Consider the following 15,157-nt stretch of genomic DNA (forward strand, 5'->3'; position numbering starts at 1 on the left):
CCAGTGGCTGGACAAAGCTGGACTGAAAGACAACACAGAGGCACGAATTATGGCAGCACAGGAACAAACTCTATAGCACAAGATGAACAGAGTCTGTGCTCTACCACATCGGCCAAGATCCTGGGTGCAGGGTGTGCAACAATGGCCCAGAGACAGTTCAGCACATAACAGCAGGGTGCAAGATGCTAGCAGGCAGGACATACATGGACCTCCATAACTGGAGGCTGGCATAATATACAGGAACATCTGTGCCAAGTATGGTCTGGAAATCCCAAGGTCAGAATTGTCATGGTCCTGGGCCATGTTGGCCCAGTATTCTTAGTTTTCATGTATTTTTGTATTTTGTTCCTTATTTAGGCCATGTTTCCTGAGTTGCCCTGGTGTGTTGTTCCCTAAGTGTTTTCCCTTCGTGACTCTTACCCCCTGTGTGCCCCTCTGTGTATTCATGAGCCCTCATCTCTCTTTGTGTTTATTCTATGTTTTCCCCAGCCCGTTATGTCTGTGTTTTCCCCGTGCTCTCTCTCCTCCTGTCTGAACCTCTGTACTTCCTGTTTTACTTTGCCCGTCTCCCGCCAGTGTGGTGTTCACTCCTGCCGTGTCTTGTTATGATTATCAGTGTCACCTGTGTTCCCCGTGTGCTCCCACTTCCCTCGTTAACCCTCTGTGTATTTATGTCTGCATCTCCCTCAGTTTTGTGTCGTGTTCTCCCTCATGCTGCGTGGATTTCCCTGTGTCTCTCTGCGAGTGTTAGTTTATGGTTCCCAGTTTAAGTTTTGTATTTCCTACGTTCTGCCTCTCCAGCATTAAAGCTGTGATTTGAGTTGTGAGTTCATCCCCGAGTCTGTGAGTTTTGCAATTTGGGTCCTCCTCCTGCCTGCCACACAGCGATCCATGACAAGAATGGGATATACCCCTTAGTGTTGTTGAGAATGGCCGAGCTAAGATCCTGTGGAACTTCCAGTTACAGACAAAATGGTGATGGCTAACTGACCGGACATAGTAGCGGTGCACACATAATCAGCCTTAGTGATAGACTCGAGTTCAAAGGATATGACTATGTGGATTTTCATTTTTTAACCCCTTAATATTAAACACCTTCATTTAGAAATTGCATTTTGTCTTTATTTGTGTTAACTTTGTCTAATATTTAAATTTGTTTGATGATCTGAAACAATAACGTGTGACAAACATACAAAAAATAGGAAATTGGAAAGGGGGCAAACACATTTTTTCACACCACTGTAAATGTAAAATGTAGTTTAAAAAAAGGTTCAATAGTGCCTTTAGTAATTGTAAAAAAAAAAAAAAAAAAGATAAATCTTGCATAAATACTGTATTTGTGCAATAGAACCTAAATTAAATCATAATACATGGAAGTACCAATTTCAATGCATGATCATTTATTTCTTTGTAACTTTCACAATGGCTAAAAATCCACTGAATATAACAACTGTGATTTTAGTCTTGAAGATGATGCTTAAGTGGTTATATTTGTACACAGATCAGTATGGGTTCTTGAGGGTGTGATCCATGATGGTCATCAGAGCCAGCCAAGTCTCCTGAGCGGTGGGGATGATCTCAGATGCAGGGAGGAGGAAGCCATAGCGGCCAGTGTCCCTCAGCTCAAAGGTGTACGAGTACTTGATTCCCTGATTGTAAGCCCAGTCAATGCTCCCACCACCGGCTTGGTCTACAAACAAGCAGTTTTACCATAAGTACAAAACAGGGATTTTTTGATGGCTAAGTCACTAGTTTTCAATATCTAATAATTACTTTACATTTTGATTTTGATAGCAGTAGAACACAAGTAGTAGTAGTTTTGATTGGTAAGTGTTTTCCTTTCACCAGTCATATTGTAAGACAAAAGCGAGCAAGAAAAAAACATAAATATTCAGTGTGGTCAAACATGTCTCCCTTTTAAGATGTTTTGCAGACACTTACAGATGGCGTTGATGATGCTACCAAATTTGTAGGAAGTACCATACAGGGATGCCAGATCAGTGACAGCCTTTTGTGCTAGGTTATCCTATATCAAGAGACTTCCATCAAACTTTTTCAAATTAATGTTATACATGTTTACATTACAGGCAAACACAAGGTCTAAGAGGTTAAATGACTGGTACTAGACCCAGTTTGATCATGAAAACATTTTTAAGGTTTTCTTTTCTTTATTTATTTTTTTACCAGCTCAGTATAGTCCTTGATCGGAGTCCTGGTGTAGCCATAGGGAAACATGAGCAACTGAGAATAGGAGTGGATGGAGATGAAGGCCTTAATGTTGTGAGAGTTCACAAATCTCACAATGGAATTGACCTCAGACTCAGACTGAGCTCTGGGTCCACGATAGGTCTGTGAACAGGGGTTGCCACTGGAACCAGGTCCTACACATGATGATAAAACAGAAAAAAAAGAAACTATCTTAAAAACGTCTAAATTTGGGTCACATCCTAAGTTTAATGGGCTTTAAAACCTGGTATAGAATACTCTGCAAAAACACCAAAACTTAGACACATTTTCATCCATTAATAAATTCAGTGCCATTTTCATATTGTAAATTATTTTAAATTTTTTTTAAATAAAATACTAAAACAAAGCTGAATATATCAAAACCAATTGACTAACTAAATAAACAAATAAGTAACTATTCCCCCTGAAAAAAAAACAATGACAATGTCATCTCACATATTTTTCCCACAGTCATGAAGGAATTCAAATACATGCACTTCTTGACTCCTTTCCCTTTACTCTCTGGTCCAGCTCATCCCAAAAAGTTTCATATGGATTAAAGTTAGGTGTTTTGTAAGGGCTAGCTCACATGATACAGTGCTGTTTCCTGCTGGTACTTTGGTCATAGAATGGACCGTTCAAGGTCTAAGTTTCCATTGGCCTAATTTTCTTTCTTGTATTTTTAGCTTAAGCAGCACTTGGTTCTCTCAGCTAGGATTTATTTGCGTGGCATGAATCACAAAAAGAAACTCTGGAAAATCCTTATGTGTGCTCTAATCTGAGCTGGTCTGTGCTTTTACAGTGGGGCAAAAAAGTCACCGATTGTGCAAGTTCCCCCACTTAAAATGATGACAGAGGTCAGTAATTTGCACCAGAGGTACACTTCAACTGTGAGAGACAGAATGTGAAAAAAAAATCCATGAATTCACATGGTAGGATTTGTAAAGAATTTATTCATAAATTAGGGTGGAAAATAAGTATTTGGTCACCTCAAACAAGGAAAATCTCTGGCTCTCACAGACCTGTAACGTCTTCTGTAAGAAGCTTTTCTGTCCCCCACTCGTTACCTGTATGAATGGCACCTGTTTGAACTCATCATCTGTATAAAAGACACCTGTCCACAGCCTCAAACAGTCAGACTCCAAACTCCGCCATGGCCAAGACCAAAGAGCTTTCGAAGGACACCAGGAAAAGTATTGTAGACCTGCACCAGACTGGGAAGAGTGAATCTACAATAGGCAAGTAGCTGGGTGTGAAAAAATCAACTGTGGGAGCAATCATCAGAAAATGGAAGACATACAAGACCACTGATAATCTCCCTTGATCTGGGGCTCCACGCAAGATCTCATCCCGTGGGGTCAAAATGATCATGAGAACGGTGAGCAAAGATCCCAGAACCACACGGGGGGACCTGGTGAATGACCTGCAGAGAGCTGGGACCAAAGTAACAAAGGTCACCATCAGTAACACACTACAACGGCAGGGAATCAAATCCCGCAGTGCCAGACGTGTTCCGCTGCTGAAGCCAGTGCATGTCCAGGCCCGTCTGAAGTTTGCCAGAGAGCACATGGATGATACAGCAGAGGATTGGGAGAATGTCATGTGGTCAGATGAAACCAAAGTAGAACTTTTTGGTATAAACTCAACTCGTCGTGTTTGGAGGACGAAGAATACTGAGTTGCATCCCAAGAACACCATACCTACTGTGAAGCATGGGGGTGGAAACATCATGCTATGGGGCTGTTTTTCTGCCAAGGGGACAGGACGACTGATCCGTGTTAAGGACAGAATGAATGGGGCCATGCATCGTGAGATTTTGAGCCAAAACCTCCTTCCATCAGTGAGAACTTTGAAGATGAAATGAGGCTGGGTCTTCCAACATGACAATGATCCAAAACACACCGCCCGGGCAACAAAGGAGTGGCTCCGTAAGAAGCATTTGAAAGTCCTGGAGTGGCCTAGCCAGTCTCCAGACCTCAACCCCATAGAAAATCTGTGGCAGGAGTTGAAAGTCCGTGTTGCTCGGCGACAGCCCCAAAACATCGCTGCTCTCGAGAAGATCTGCATGGAGGAATGGGCCAAAATACCAGCTACTGTGTGTGCAAACCTGGTAAAGACCTATAGTAAACGTTTGACCTCTGTTATTGCCAACAAAGGTTATGTTACAAAGTATTGAGTGGTATTTTTGTTATTGACCAAATACTTATTTTCCACCCTGATTTACGAATAAATTCTTTACAAATCCTACCATGTGGATTCATGGATTTTTTCTTCACATTCTGTCTCTCACAGTTGAAGTGTACCTCTGGTGCAAATTACTGATCTCTGTCATCATTTTAGGTGGGGGAACTTGCACAATCGGTGGCTGACTAAATACTTTTTTGCCCCACTGTAATTGTAAAATTCTGGCTGATATTGCCAATGAACTTATCCTTTGCAACAGAGGTCAGCCTTATTCCTTTGCCTTTTCCGAGCTTGAAGGATAAACCGCCTGGCGGGAGCCCCTCTTCAGAGCCAGTTTCATCATAGCATTCAAATAAGTGATAGGGCTTTACAAAATATATATATACATATATATACACACACACATATATATATATACACACACACACACACACACACACACATATATATATATATATATATATATATATATATATATATATATATATATATATATATATATATATATACATACACACATATATATATATATACACATACATACATATATATATATATATATATATATATATATATATATATATATATATATATATATATATATATATATATATATATATGTGTGTGTGTGTGTGTGTGTGTGTGTGTATATATATGTGTATATATATATATATATATATATATATATATATATATATATATATGTATATATATATATATATATATTTATATATATATGTGTGTGTGTATATATATATGTGTGTGTGTGTATATATATGTATATATATATTTTGTAAAGCCCTATCACTTATTTGAATGCTATGATGAAACTGGCTCTGAAGAGGGGCTCCCGCCGGGCGGTTTATCCTTCAAGCTCGGGTCCTCTACCAGAGGCCTGGGAGCTTGAGGGTCCTGCGCAGCATCTTAGCTGTTCCCAGGACTGCGCTCTTCTGGACAGAGATCTCCGATGTTGTTCCCGGGATCTGCTGGAGCCACTCGCCTAGCTTGGGAGTCACCGCACCTAGTGCTCCGATTACCACGGGGACCACCGTCACCTTCACCCTCCACATCCTCTCGAGCTCTTCTCTGAGCCCTTGGTATTTCTCCAGCTTCTCGTGTTCCTTCTTCCTGATATTGCTGTCATTCGGAACCGCTACATCGATCACTACGGCCGTCTTCTTCTGTTTGTCTACCACCATTATGTCCGGTTGGTTAGCCACCACCATTTTGTCCGTCTGTATCTGGAAGTCCCACAGGATCTTAGCTCGGTCATTCTCCACCACCCTTGGGGGCATCTCCCATTTTGACCTCGGGACTTCCAGGTTATACTCGGCACAGATGTTCCTGTACACTATGCCGGCCACTTGGTTATGGCGTTCCATGTATGCCTTGCCTGCTAGCATCTTGCACCCTGCTGTTATGTGCTGGATTGTCTCTGGGGCATCTTTACACAGCCTGCACCTGGGGTCTTGTCTGGTGTGATAGACCCCAGCCTCTATGGATCTTGTGCTCAGAGCTTGTTCTTGTGCTGCCATGATTAGTGCCTCTGTGCTGTCTTTCAGTCCAGCTTTGTCCAGCCACTGGTAGGATTTCTGGATATCAGCCACCTCCTCTATCTGCCGGTGGTACATACCGTGCAGGGGCCTGTCCTTCCATGATGGTTCCTCGTCTCCCTCCTCTTTCTTGGGTTTCTGCTGCCTGAGGTATTCACTGAGCACTCGGACAGTTGGGGCCATCTTCCCAATGTATTCTTGGATGTTCGTTGTCTCATCCTGGACTGTGGTGCTGACACTCACCAGTCCCCGGCCCCCTTCCTTCCGCTTAGCGTACAGCCTCAGGGTGCTGGACTTGGGGTGAAACCCTCCATGCATGGTAAGGAGCTTTCTTGTCTTTATGTCAGTGGCTTCTATCTCCTCCTTTGGCCAGCCTATTACCCCAGCAGGGTACCTGATCACGGGCAGGGCGTACGTGTTGATGGCCCGGATCTTGTTCTTACCATTCAGCTGACTCCTCAGGACTTGCCTGACCCTCTGCAGGTACTTGGTGGTTGCAGCTTTTCTAGCGGCCTCTTCATGGTTCCCATTCACCTGCGGGATCCCCAAGTACTTGTAACTGTCCTCTATGTCTGCAATGTTGCCTTCTGGTAGTTCAATCCCCTCAGTTCTGACTACCTTCCCTCTCTTTGTTACCATCCGACTACACTTCTCCAGTCCGAACGACATTCCAATGTCATTGCTGTATAGCCTGGTAGTGTAAAGATGTCCCAGAGACAATCCAGCACATAACAGCAGGGTGCAAGATGCTAGCAGGCAAGGCATACATGGAACGCCATAACCAAGTGGCCGGCGTAGTGTACAGGAACATCTGTGCCGAGTATAACCTGGAAGTCCCGAGGTCAAAATGGGAGATGCCCCCAAGGGTGGTGGAGAATGACCGAGCTAAGATCCTGTGGGACTTCCAGATACAGACGGACAAAATGGTGGTGGCTAACCAACCGGACATAGTGGTGGTAGACAAGCAGAAGAAGACGGCCGTAGTGATCGATGTAGCGGTTCCGAATGACAGCAATATCAGGAAGAAGGAACACGAGAAGCTGGAGAAATACCAAGGGCTCAGAGAAGAGCTCGAGAGGATGTGGAGGGTGAAGGTAACGGTGGTCCCCGTGGTAATCGGAGCACTAGGTGCGGTGACTCCCAAGCTAGGCGAGTGGCTCCAGCAGATCCCGGGAACAACATCGGAGATCTCTGTCCAGAAGAGCGCAGTCCTGGGAACAGCTAAGATACTGCGCAGGACCCTCAAGCTCCCAGGCCTCTGGTAGAGGACCCGAGCTTGAAGGATAAACCGCCCGCGGGGGCGTGCTGGGTGATATATATATATATATATATATATATATATATATATATATATATATATATATATATATTTTAAAAAATCTGATGAACAATATCTGAAACAGGAAGAAATCAAGCAAAGACCTGACATAGGACATGAGAGATGCACTTGACCTTTCAGTTCATAATTCATTAAAATCTCAGCAGAAATGGTCAAATTGGAAAGGTATATTGAAAACCCATTAAAAAATAGAAGCAGGAACTATTCCTCAAGACCACTTAAAGAAATTACAAGAAACTTTGGCTAAGAAATGTCATACTGTGTTAAACAGTGATGGCAGTCATACCAAATATTAATCTTTAAGTTGTTTTTACCATATATACTGTATGTCCGCATAGTGTGTGTTCAATAAATCACTGCACCTATTTCCCACTTTCCTACAAAAATATGAAGAATGAATTGCACAGTACTGTAGTACATACTGAACTATATGTTGTAATTTGCTGCAAAGACATTGTTGTTAATCAAAATAAAGAAAAAATTATATGCATTGTCCAAACATTTACTAGTACTCTATTATTTACAATACTTCATTATTTGTGTGTATTTGCTGATAATTTGTACAAAAAGACAAGAAAGACAAAACTAAGAAATACTTTTTAAAGTCACTTTCTCTTTGTCTGTGGGGTTTTACTAATGTATTGATTTATTTATTTCCATCTTGAGGCTGGAAAAAAGGTGATGTTACTAAAGTTCAAATTTTTTGAAGAACAATACTGAGGAAGTCAGGAATGCCTCGCTCTAAAATGTATTCACAGTAAAAGTAAAACTGCAATAACCTGTTACATGAAAACATGAATACATGCATATTTAGATAAAAGATATACCTCCAAAACCAGCTTTCCAGTTCCTGTTGGGATCAACACCAACACAAAGGGACCCGGGATTAGGTTTTCTGGTCTTACGCCACATACGGGACTGGAAACATCAAAGCATCCCAATATGTGTGGGTTATTAGTTTAATTGTTAGGTATATTTACGTTAAGCTTTGATTTAACTTTAAATAAACACATCCATTATCCATTCAGTCATCAACTACTATGGTGCAGTGGTTAAGACTGTTGCCTCACACACTCTAAAAAGTAATTCAGAGGCTTAGTAAATATCACTATAAATACAGTATAAGTTAGATGAGCCTGATAAAATCTATGAATATTCTTTTAGTAATTATTTGAGTTTGATAAGTTGAAATAAATGTCTAAAATGTTAACTTATATGTTTGTGTTAAATTAAGGTATTCATTTACATTTATCTCAGACAAAAATTCAGCATGTGGTTCACAGAATACCTTCTTTGCATGTACTTAATATTTTTGTTTAAAATTGAATCAAAAGAAATAGGTATCTATACTCATCAGTATCTTGTACCAAAATCATTAATTATTCAAATCAATATTATTTATTGTCAGCAACTACAACTGAAAAGTGTAAGTAAAACACGATATCGTAGAGTAATTGAGTACCATGAGCCTTTTTCATTGTTTTGTTCATTTTGTTTTTTAAATACTCTGAGCTTTTGTGTTTGCTCTCCTGGTTTGCCATTTATCCTTCAAGTATGTAAGGTTTTGAGCTAAAAGGGAAAAGGCTCTTGTCTTTTTAGTGCTTGTTTATTTCGAGTTATTGCCATGTTTATGAAAATTACATTTTCATTTGGAAAAATGTTTAACATGTGGTCATTTTTCATACATGTATTATGAAAAACACAACTACATATTAGGTTGTTTGGTTTTTTTAGACTTAGACTACCAGTGAAATACAATAACATTCATATTTGAAAGTTAGGGGGTGATCAAGAGTCCTCAAGAGATCGTGGCTCAAAGGTTGGCAGTTCATCTTGTAATAGGAAAGTTGCCGGTTCAAGCCCCGGCACCGACAGTCTCGGTCGCCTACTGGTTGCCTACTGGTGGTGGTCAGAGGGCCTGGTGGCGCCACTGTCCGGCAGCCTCGCCTCTGTCAGTGTGCCCAGGGCAGCTGTAGCTGCAATGTAGCTTGCCATCACCAGTGTGTGAATGTGTGTGTGAATGACTGAATGATTCACACACACATTCAGTGTGAATGACTGAATGATTCACACACACCTTCAGTGTGAATGACTGAATGTAGTGTAAAGTGCTTTGGGGTCCATAGGGACTAAGTAAAGCGCTATACAAATACAGGCCATTTACCATATTTAATATTAAGTACAATTTTAATTACGTTCAGTTTACAATATTAAGTAAATGGAACAAAATTTCGGATTAACTGACCATCTCTATTTCAGTTACTTTGACCAAGCATGTCAGTGTTATTTACTCAATTTTTTCATGTTTGTGTAACAACTACAATTATTCATTTCAACTTAAAATGTTTAAGCTTTAGTTATATTCAATTGATCAAGTATATTGAACAGATTTGACTGGTTTCGAAACTACTCAATATTTTTAAGTGCAAAAGTGTTGCCTCAAAAATTTTAAGTAAATGTCAGTTTTAGTTTTTAGAGTGCACCAAGGACATTCCTTGTGTGAACTTTACGGGCAATGCTGTGTGGAATTTGTATGATCTCAATTTTCAACTTTTGCTGGTTTCTGCTCCAGTTTCCACCCAAAGACATGTTCATTTGTTTAACTGCAAATTCTAAATCCTGTATATGTGACAGGTAACACAGTAGCTGAGCCCCTCGTGAATGACTGAGCTTCTCAGCCTATCACTAAGATAAATCTGCCCACGGTGGAAACATAGAGTGGCAGCCTCATTTTTAAGCTCAGCTCCTTCTTCACCACAACAGATTGCACCAGTTCATATGTAAACCTCCCGTTTCACCCCACATCATAAGACCCCAAGATAGTTAAACTGTCCATATAAATTGTGAACAAAAACTGTGACAGAGGACAGCAGTGCTGGTGTCCAATATCGGCCAGGAATTGTTGTTTTTTTTTAATTATTGCTGTATTACTGTCAATACAGACCAAGCTCTCACTGCGATTGTACAAATATATAGGATATTACACCTTCTGATAGTACAGAGTTAGGGTTAGAATCATTGTGATGTCCTGGACTTTACAGGGTTTAAACAGCTAGTTTTTGTTTGTTTGTTTGTTTCTTCTAATTATTATTTTTTTATAGAAGATAATATTGTAAAAATGTAACAAATTCATGTCAGTCCCTGAAAATGAAACTATGATGTGAAAAGTCTAACTATGACAGACTCACATTGGTGTGGGTGAAGGCGTAGCCATCAGGGTTGGTCACAATCTCCAGAAAGATGTCCATCTGATTGAGGACTGCGGTGAGTTTAGGGTCACGTCCAAAATCAGTCACAATCTAACAATAAAAATCAAAAGGACACAATTTTGAGTGTAATCAGTTAGCTATTGGAATTTGAAGAGACAGAGAAGATCAAACAACAACAAAAAAAGTATTGATGCTAATAGCCAGACTGCCAAAACACCTTCTGGGCAAACCATAGTCCGCTGGCCTGGGTGACCCATTCTCTTGAGTGGATTCCAGTATCAATCCAGATGGCAGGGCGGTTGGTTCCACCAGTGCTGAACTAAAACATGGGAAAGGAAAGCATGAGGTCCGTCCATCCATCCATGCACCCAGCTAGCCATTCAATTCAGTTCAATTCCATTTATATTTATATACTGCCAAAAAACATCGACAGCAACCTCAAGGCGCTTTATATTATAAGGTAAATGCCCTACAATAATAATCCATCCATTTCTAAAGGCTAATAAATTTAAAGGTACTTGTTGTAATAACAGGGTGTTTGTTCTTTTTAAAGAGCATGCATTCATTGCCATGATATTCATTCAGTTCTTTTTCAATAGCAGGTTTACCTTGAGCACATTAAGGGGACGGTCCTCATAGCTCTGACCAATCACTATCTTGCTCACCAAGTTGGGGTTCTCAGCCACCAGCATGTCCTGAAAGGAGTAGATCTGAAAGACAAGTGAAGTCTTAATAGATAAGCACCAGGTAATTGTTATACAGTGGTCCCTTGTTTATCGCGGGAGATACGTTCTAAAATGACCCGTGAATGATAGGTGAAACCCGCGAAGTAGCCAACTTTATCATTATTATTATTTCATTTTATTTTTTACATTTATTAGATGTCACTAGACACTTTATACACTTTTCTCAGACAGGCGTGAACATTTTCACACTTTTCTCTCCTGTTTAAACACTCTCAAAGTTCAAACCTTCATAGAAAAATAAGTCCAGTATTATAGAATGAAACCAAAGATCAAACCCTGTTTCCAGGTCCAGAACATGGGAATAGAGCAGCTGCGAGAGAATTCAATATTAATGAGTCAATGGTACGGAAGTAGAGGACGCAAGAAGAATGAGTTGAGTAAAGTTTGACTTATCTGACTGTTTGGTTTCGCTTAATTGGCCTTATAATCCGGTGTGCCTTATGGTCCTTCCTTTAGCATGTTCATAAGTCCAACTTTTTGTGCGATGGTTAGCATCTTCCTCTGTCTTTTGGGTGCTACCGCAGGTGCCTTTGGCCGTGCAAAATGTTTCGTCGACAGTGTTATGTTTGTTGGGGAGAAAACTTACAAACATACAGTACAGCACTTCAGTCACACTGCTAGCGATCGAAGATTTATGCAAATCTGACAAGCTGAACGCATTCTGTACTGTACAGGAGACACGGCACGGAGATTGATTGACAATGGTCTACAGCCGATCAGGACGCAGAACACAATGCACTGTAAAAACAAAACAAAAACAAAAGCATGCAAAATTGCACAAAAAATCTGCGAAACAGCGAGGCCGCGAAAAGTGAACCGCGTTGTAGCGAGGGACCGCTGTACATAGCTCAGCACTCAGAGACTCCACTCTGTGACTTTATGTGGTCTTTCACTTTGTGGCTGAGTTGCTATGGGTCCTAAATGCTTCCTCTTTACAATATTATCACTTATCACAACAGAGAATATCTAGGAGGAAAGACATTTTACAAACTCACAAATGTTTTAAAGGCAGACTGCACAGCTAGGCACTTGATTTAATACACTGGTGACCAGAGATGGGCAGTAACGCATTACTGTAATCCGATTACTTTTTTCAAGTAACAAGTAAAGTAAGGGATTACTATTGCAAAAACGGTAATTAGATTACCGTTACTTTCCTGTAGGAACACTGCGTTACTAAAACCGTGATTTTTTTTTGCAAGAACGTCTCATGACAGTGACGTAAGCGAGTGCGACATTGGTGACAACAGCTGTGTGCAGATCAACAATGGATAATATATCGAGTGCGGGAGAGAGTATGAGCATGCCGTGCGTTTAAAGCGTGGAAGTACTGACCTTACTTTGAGTTTGATTCCATAAAAAGTGACAAAAACATTAGTGTCCGTTGTGCGTGGGAAGAAAACTTCTTTTTACAGCAAAAAAACCCCTAAACTTCCGAGCAAGCACCGAGTGCGCTAAGAGGTAATGGGAAATTCACAGAGAAACTCGCAGATTCTTCCACTGATCGCTGCAGCACACCTGCACCAGGGTAAACCTCCGCCTACCCTACTCCTGCTATACAGGTGAAAATAGAGCAAAAGGACCGCTGAGTCTTTGATGTTATTTATTTTCTGCTGTGTTTTACTTGCATCTATTTGAAAGAGTGTAAACACAAAACATATTTTATTTTATGTGCTGGAATGTGCAGAAAATAGGTTTAAATGTTAAACTAATTTATTCAAGTCAGAATGTTGCATATAATAACAATTTTTTAAAAGATTAAAACTAATAAAACAACTTTTAAAAGGGGACCTTTCCATTTGATTACATTTTGTATGATGGATTATGTAGAAAAAGTAGAATTGGGCTGAAAGATCTATCGCTTTATTACCTATTCAGGTTGTAAATCGTGTTTTTAAAAAGTAACTAAGTAACTAAGTAATTAATTACTTTTGAAAATAAGTAATCAGTAAAGTCACGGGATTACTTTTTGTGGGAAGTAATCAGTAATTAGTTACTGATTACTTTTTTCAAGTAACTTAACCAACACTGCTGGTGACAGTTGGAATGAAAACGCCTGAATTCAACTATTGAGCGAAATGGCCAAACATTTTTGTCCATATAGTGTATATGTTGAGAAAAATATGGTAAACATAAGTGAGTAACAAAGTTATTTGCAAGTCTGAAAAAATCATACAACAATAATAAGCAGTTAACGTCACCTTTTCAAAAATCACTGGGCTCCAATACCTGCTATTCTCAGACATATAAGAATATATTGCATATGTTATTGTATATAACCAAGAAAAAAAAACAATACTCATCACCTTTAGTGCCAAGACTAAGGTCAAAATTATTTTTAAAAAGTTGCTGTCTCAAAATATTTGTAATTATCCTTTTACTTTTTACTTATGAAAAGGAAAAGTGTTTGCTGACCTCACTGAGGTTGTGGTAGCTAGAAAAGTCAAAGTTATCAGTGTTTCTGGGCTCAGGGACATGGGCTAAAGCAGACTCCATTGCTTTTTGCTCCTCATCCAGCAACACCTGCAGGACAGTAGCATAGTTATATGACCTCTATCAGAGAGGTACTCTCAATCTCAAATCCAGGTGCATGAGTCAGTCCAGGTTGATTCCAGGTGTCATACGCTACCTGCAAGTCTTTAATCATGGTGGAGAACTGTATATCGTAGGCTTTCAGGTAACGTTTGACCATCTTTAATTGATGTACTGGAACTCTGATATCCACAGGAAAGCCCACATCACTCACTTCCCTCCAGATGTCAAGCTAAAAGAACAAACAGTCATTATTCCCCAAACTGAGTTGAATTGCAATCAGTTTATTAGAAAAAAAGGTTCGGCATAAAAAAAATGGCGTGTCATGTGACATAACTGAATCTGTTCTTTCTATTTAAATTTTTTTTAGATTTGTCTTGACAGTGATGTCATGGGTGATAAATAACCTCCTGCTCTATCATGTTGTGCAGGTCCTTGATGAGAGACAGATGGCCATCACTCTTTGGAACGAGTCGAAGGACCTGATGCCTGCAAAAAGAGAACCACACTGTTTTACCGTTTTTTACTCAACTCAAGCATTTGCTAAGAAATTGGTACAGAGAGGGTGAAATAATGGTTTCTCAAGCTTGGTGGGTGCTGCTTCTTCAAAAGTTGAACTGTGAGAAATTGTCGTTTGTCGTTTGTTGTTGTTGTTGTTGTTAGTGTTTTCCAATGTCCTAGGCTCTTTCAAGCTGCCATTTTGTATGAAAGGTGCTCTTTAAATAAAACTATTCTGCTTTGAATGGGAATTCATGACTTCCCAGTGTTCAGCTGATTGCATTAGGTTATCAAAGGGGAAGCATTACACTTTAAATAATTAAATGTACAAATATACATATAATATAGCGACAGTACTCTATTAAAGTTTTCAAACGCAAAAATTGCACAAGTGCACCCAGGAGATATGTTGCTGTTTTAAATGCAGTGACTAGTCAGGGTGGTTTAAATCAAAAATGCTGCTGTCATTATTTTTTAACACATCCTTACTTTACTTCTAATGCTCACAGCTTTTACACATTCCCATGTATACAGCTGACTTTCACCCTACTCCAACAGCAGCGAGAGGTTCGGGCTGGCCCACTTACCCATTAAACGTTTCTTTTCCAAGAACAGCCACAAAGAGCACAGCGAATGCGAGGAGCTTCCTCATCGTGGCCAGCATTGTGCGACCAGTTCAGGGTTTAACACCATCTTTTTAAGTGTGCAGAGTCATGTGATCAAGCCACAGCCTTGTTGAAGTTCATGGTTATACATGTTTATCTTTGGCTGACTCACAAGAACGATTGCATCATGGATTTTGACACAGTGAAGTTCTGACCAGTTTGAAAAAAAGGGAAGATTACTCTTTTGCTTTTTTCATTTTATTTT

The 15,157-nt window shown here is 40.0% G+C and overlaps 1 protein-coding gene across 2 annotated transcripts; it reads right to left on the reverse strand.

Moving 5' to 3' along the window:
* Positions 1-1,457: 1,457 nt before the first annotated feature.
* On the reverse strand, positions 1,458-14,970 carry LOC146628343 (carboxypeptidase A1-like). 2 transcript variants are annotated; one of them, XM_085357759.1, is made up of 13 exons: positions 14,875-14,970; positions 14,197-14,278; positions 13,887-14,021; positions 13,673-13,780; positions 11,120-11,221; positions 10,729-10,830; positions 10,491-10,601; positions 8,130-8,220; positions 3,532-3,659; positions 3,341-3,440; positions 2,185-2,381; positions 1,942-2,026; positions 1,458-1,690 (listed from the first exon to the last, which is right to left on the reverse strand). In XM_085357759.1, the coding sequence occupies exons 1-13, from the start codon at positions 14,949-14,951 to the stop codon at positions 1,503-1,505; spliced, it is 1,506 nt and encodes a 501-aa protein (XP_085213885.1). In that variant the 5' UTR covers positions 14,952-14,970; the 3' UTR covers positions 1,458-1,502. The 2 variants fall into 2 exon arrangements, with proteins under 2 accessions (XP_085213885.1, XP_085213886.1); XM_085357760.1 differs by lacking the exons at positions 3,341-3,440; positions 3,532-3,659.
* Positions 14,971-15,157: the final 187 nt, after the last annotated feature.

The sequence above is a fragment of the Diplotaxodon limnothrissa genome, linkage group LG7, assembly GCF_057381915.1.
Source record: "Diplotaxodon limnothrissa isolate DT_005_m linkage group LG7, D_limnothrissa_male_GT1.1, whole genome shotgun sequence".
Taxonomy (NCBI): domain Eukaryota; kingdom Metazoa; phylum Chordata; class Actinopteri; order Cichliformes; family Cichlidae; genus Diplotaxodon; species Diplotaxodon limnothrissa.

Bases quoted from the DNA above. Each gene is read 5' to 3' on its own strand.
- LOC146628343 (XM_085357759.1), bottom strand. From the start codon at position 14,951: ATGCTGGCCACGATGAGGAAGCTCCTCGCATTCGCTGTGCTCTTTGTG. The intron at 11,222-13,672 runs GTCAGCAAACAC...CTTGTCTTTCAG, and splicing joins GCTACCACAACCTCAGTGAG to ATCTACTCCTTTCAGGACAT. The intron at 8,221-10,490 runs GTGAGTCTGTCA...TGATGTTTCCAG, and splicing joins ACGCCTTCACCCACACCAAT to TCCCGTATGTGGCGTAAGAC.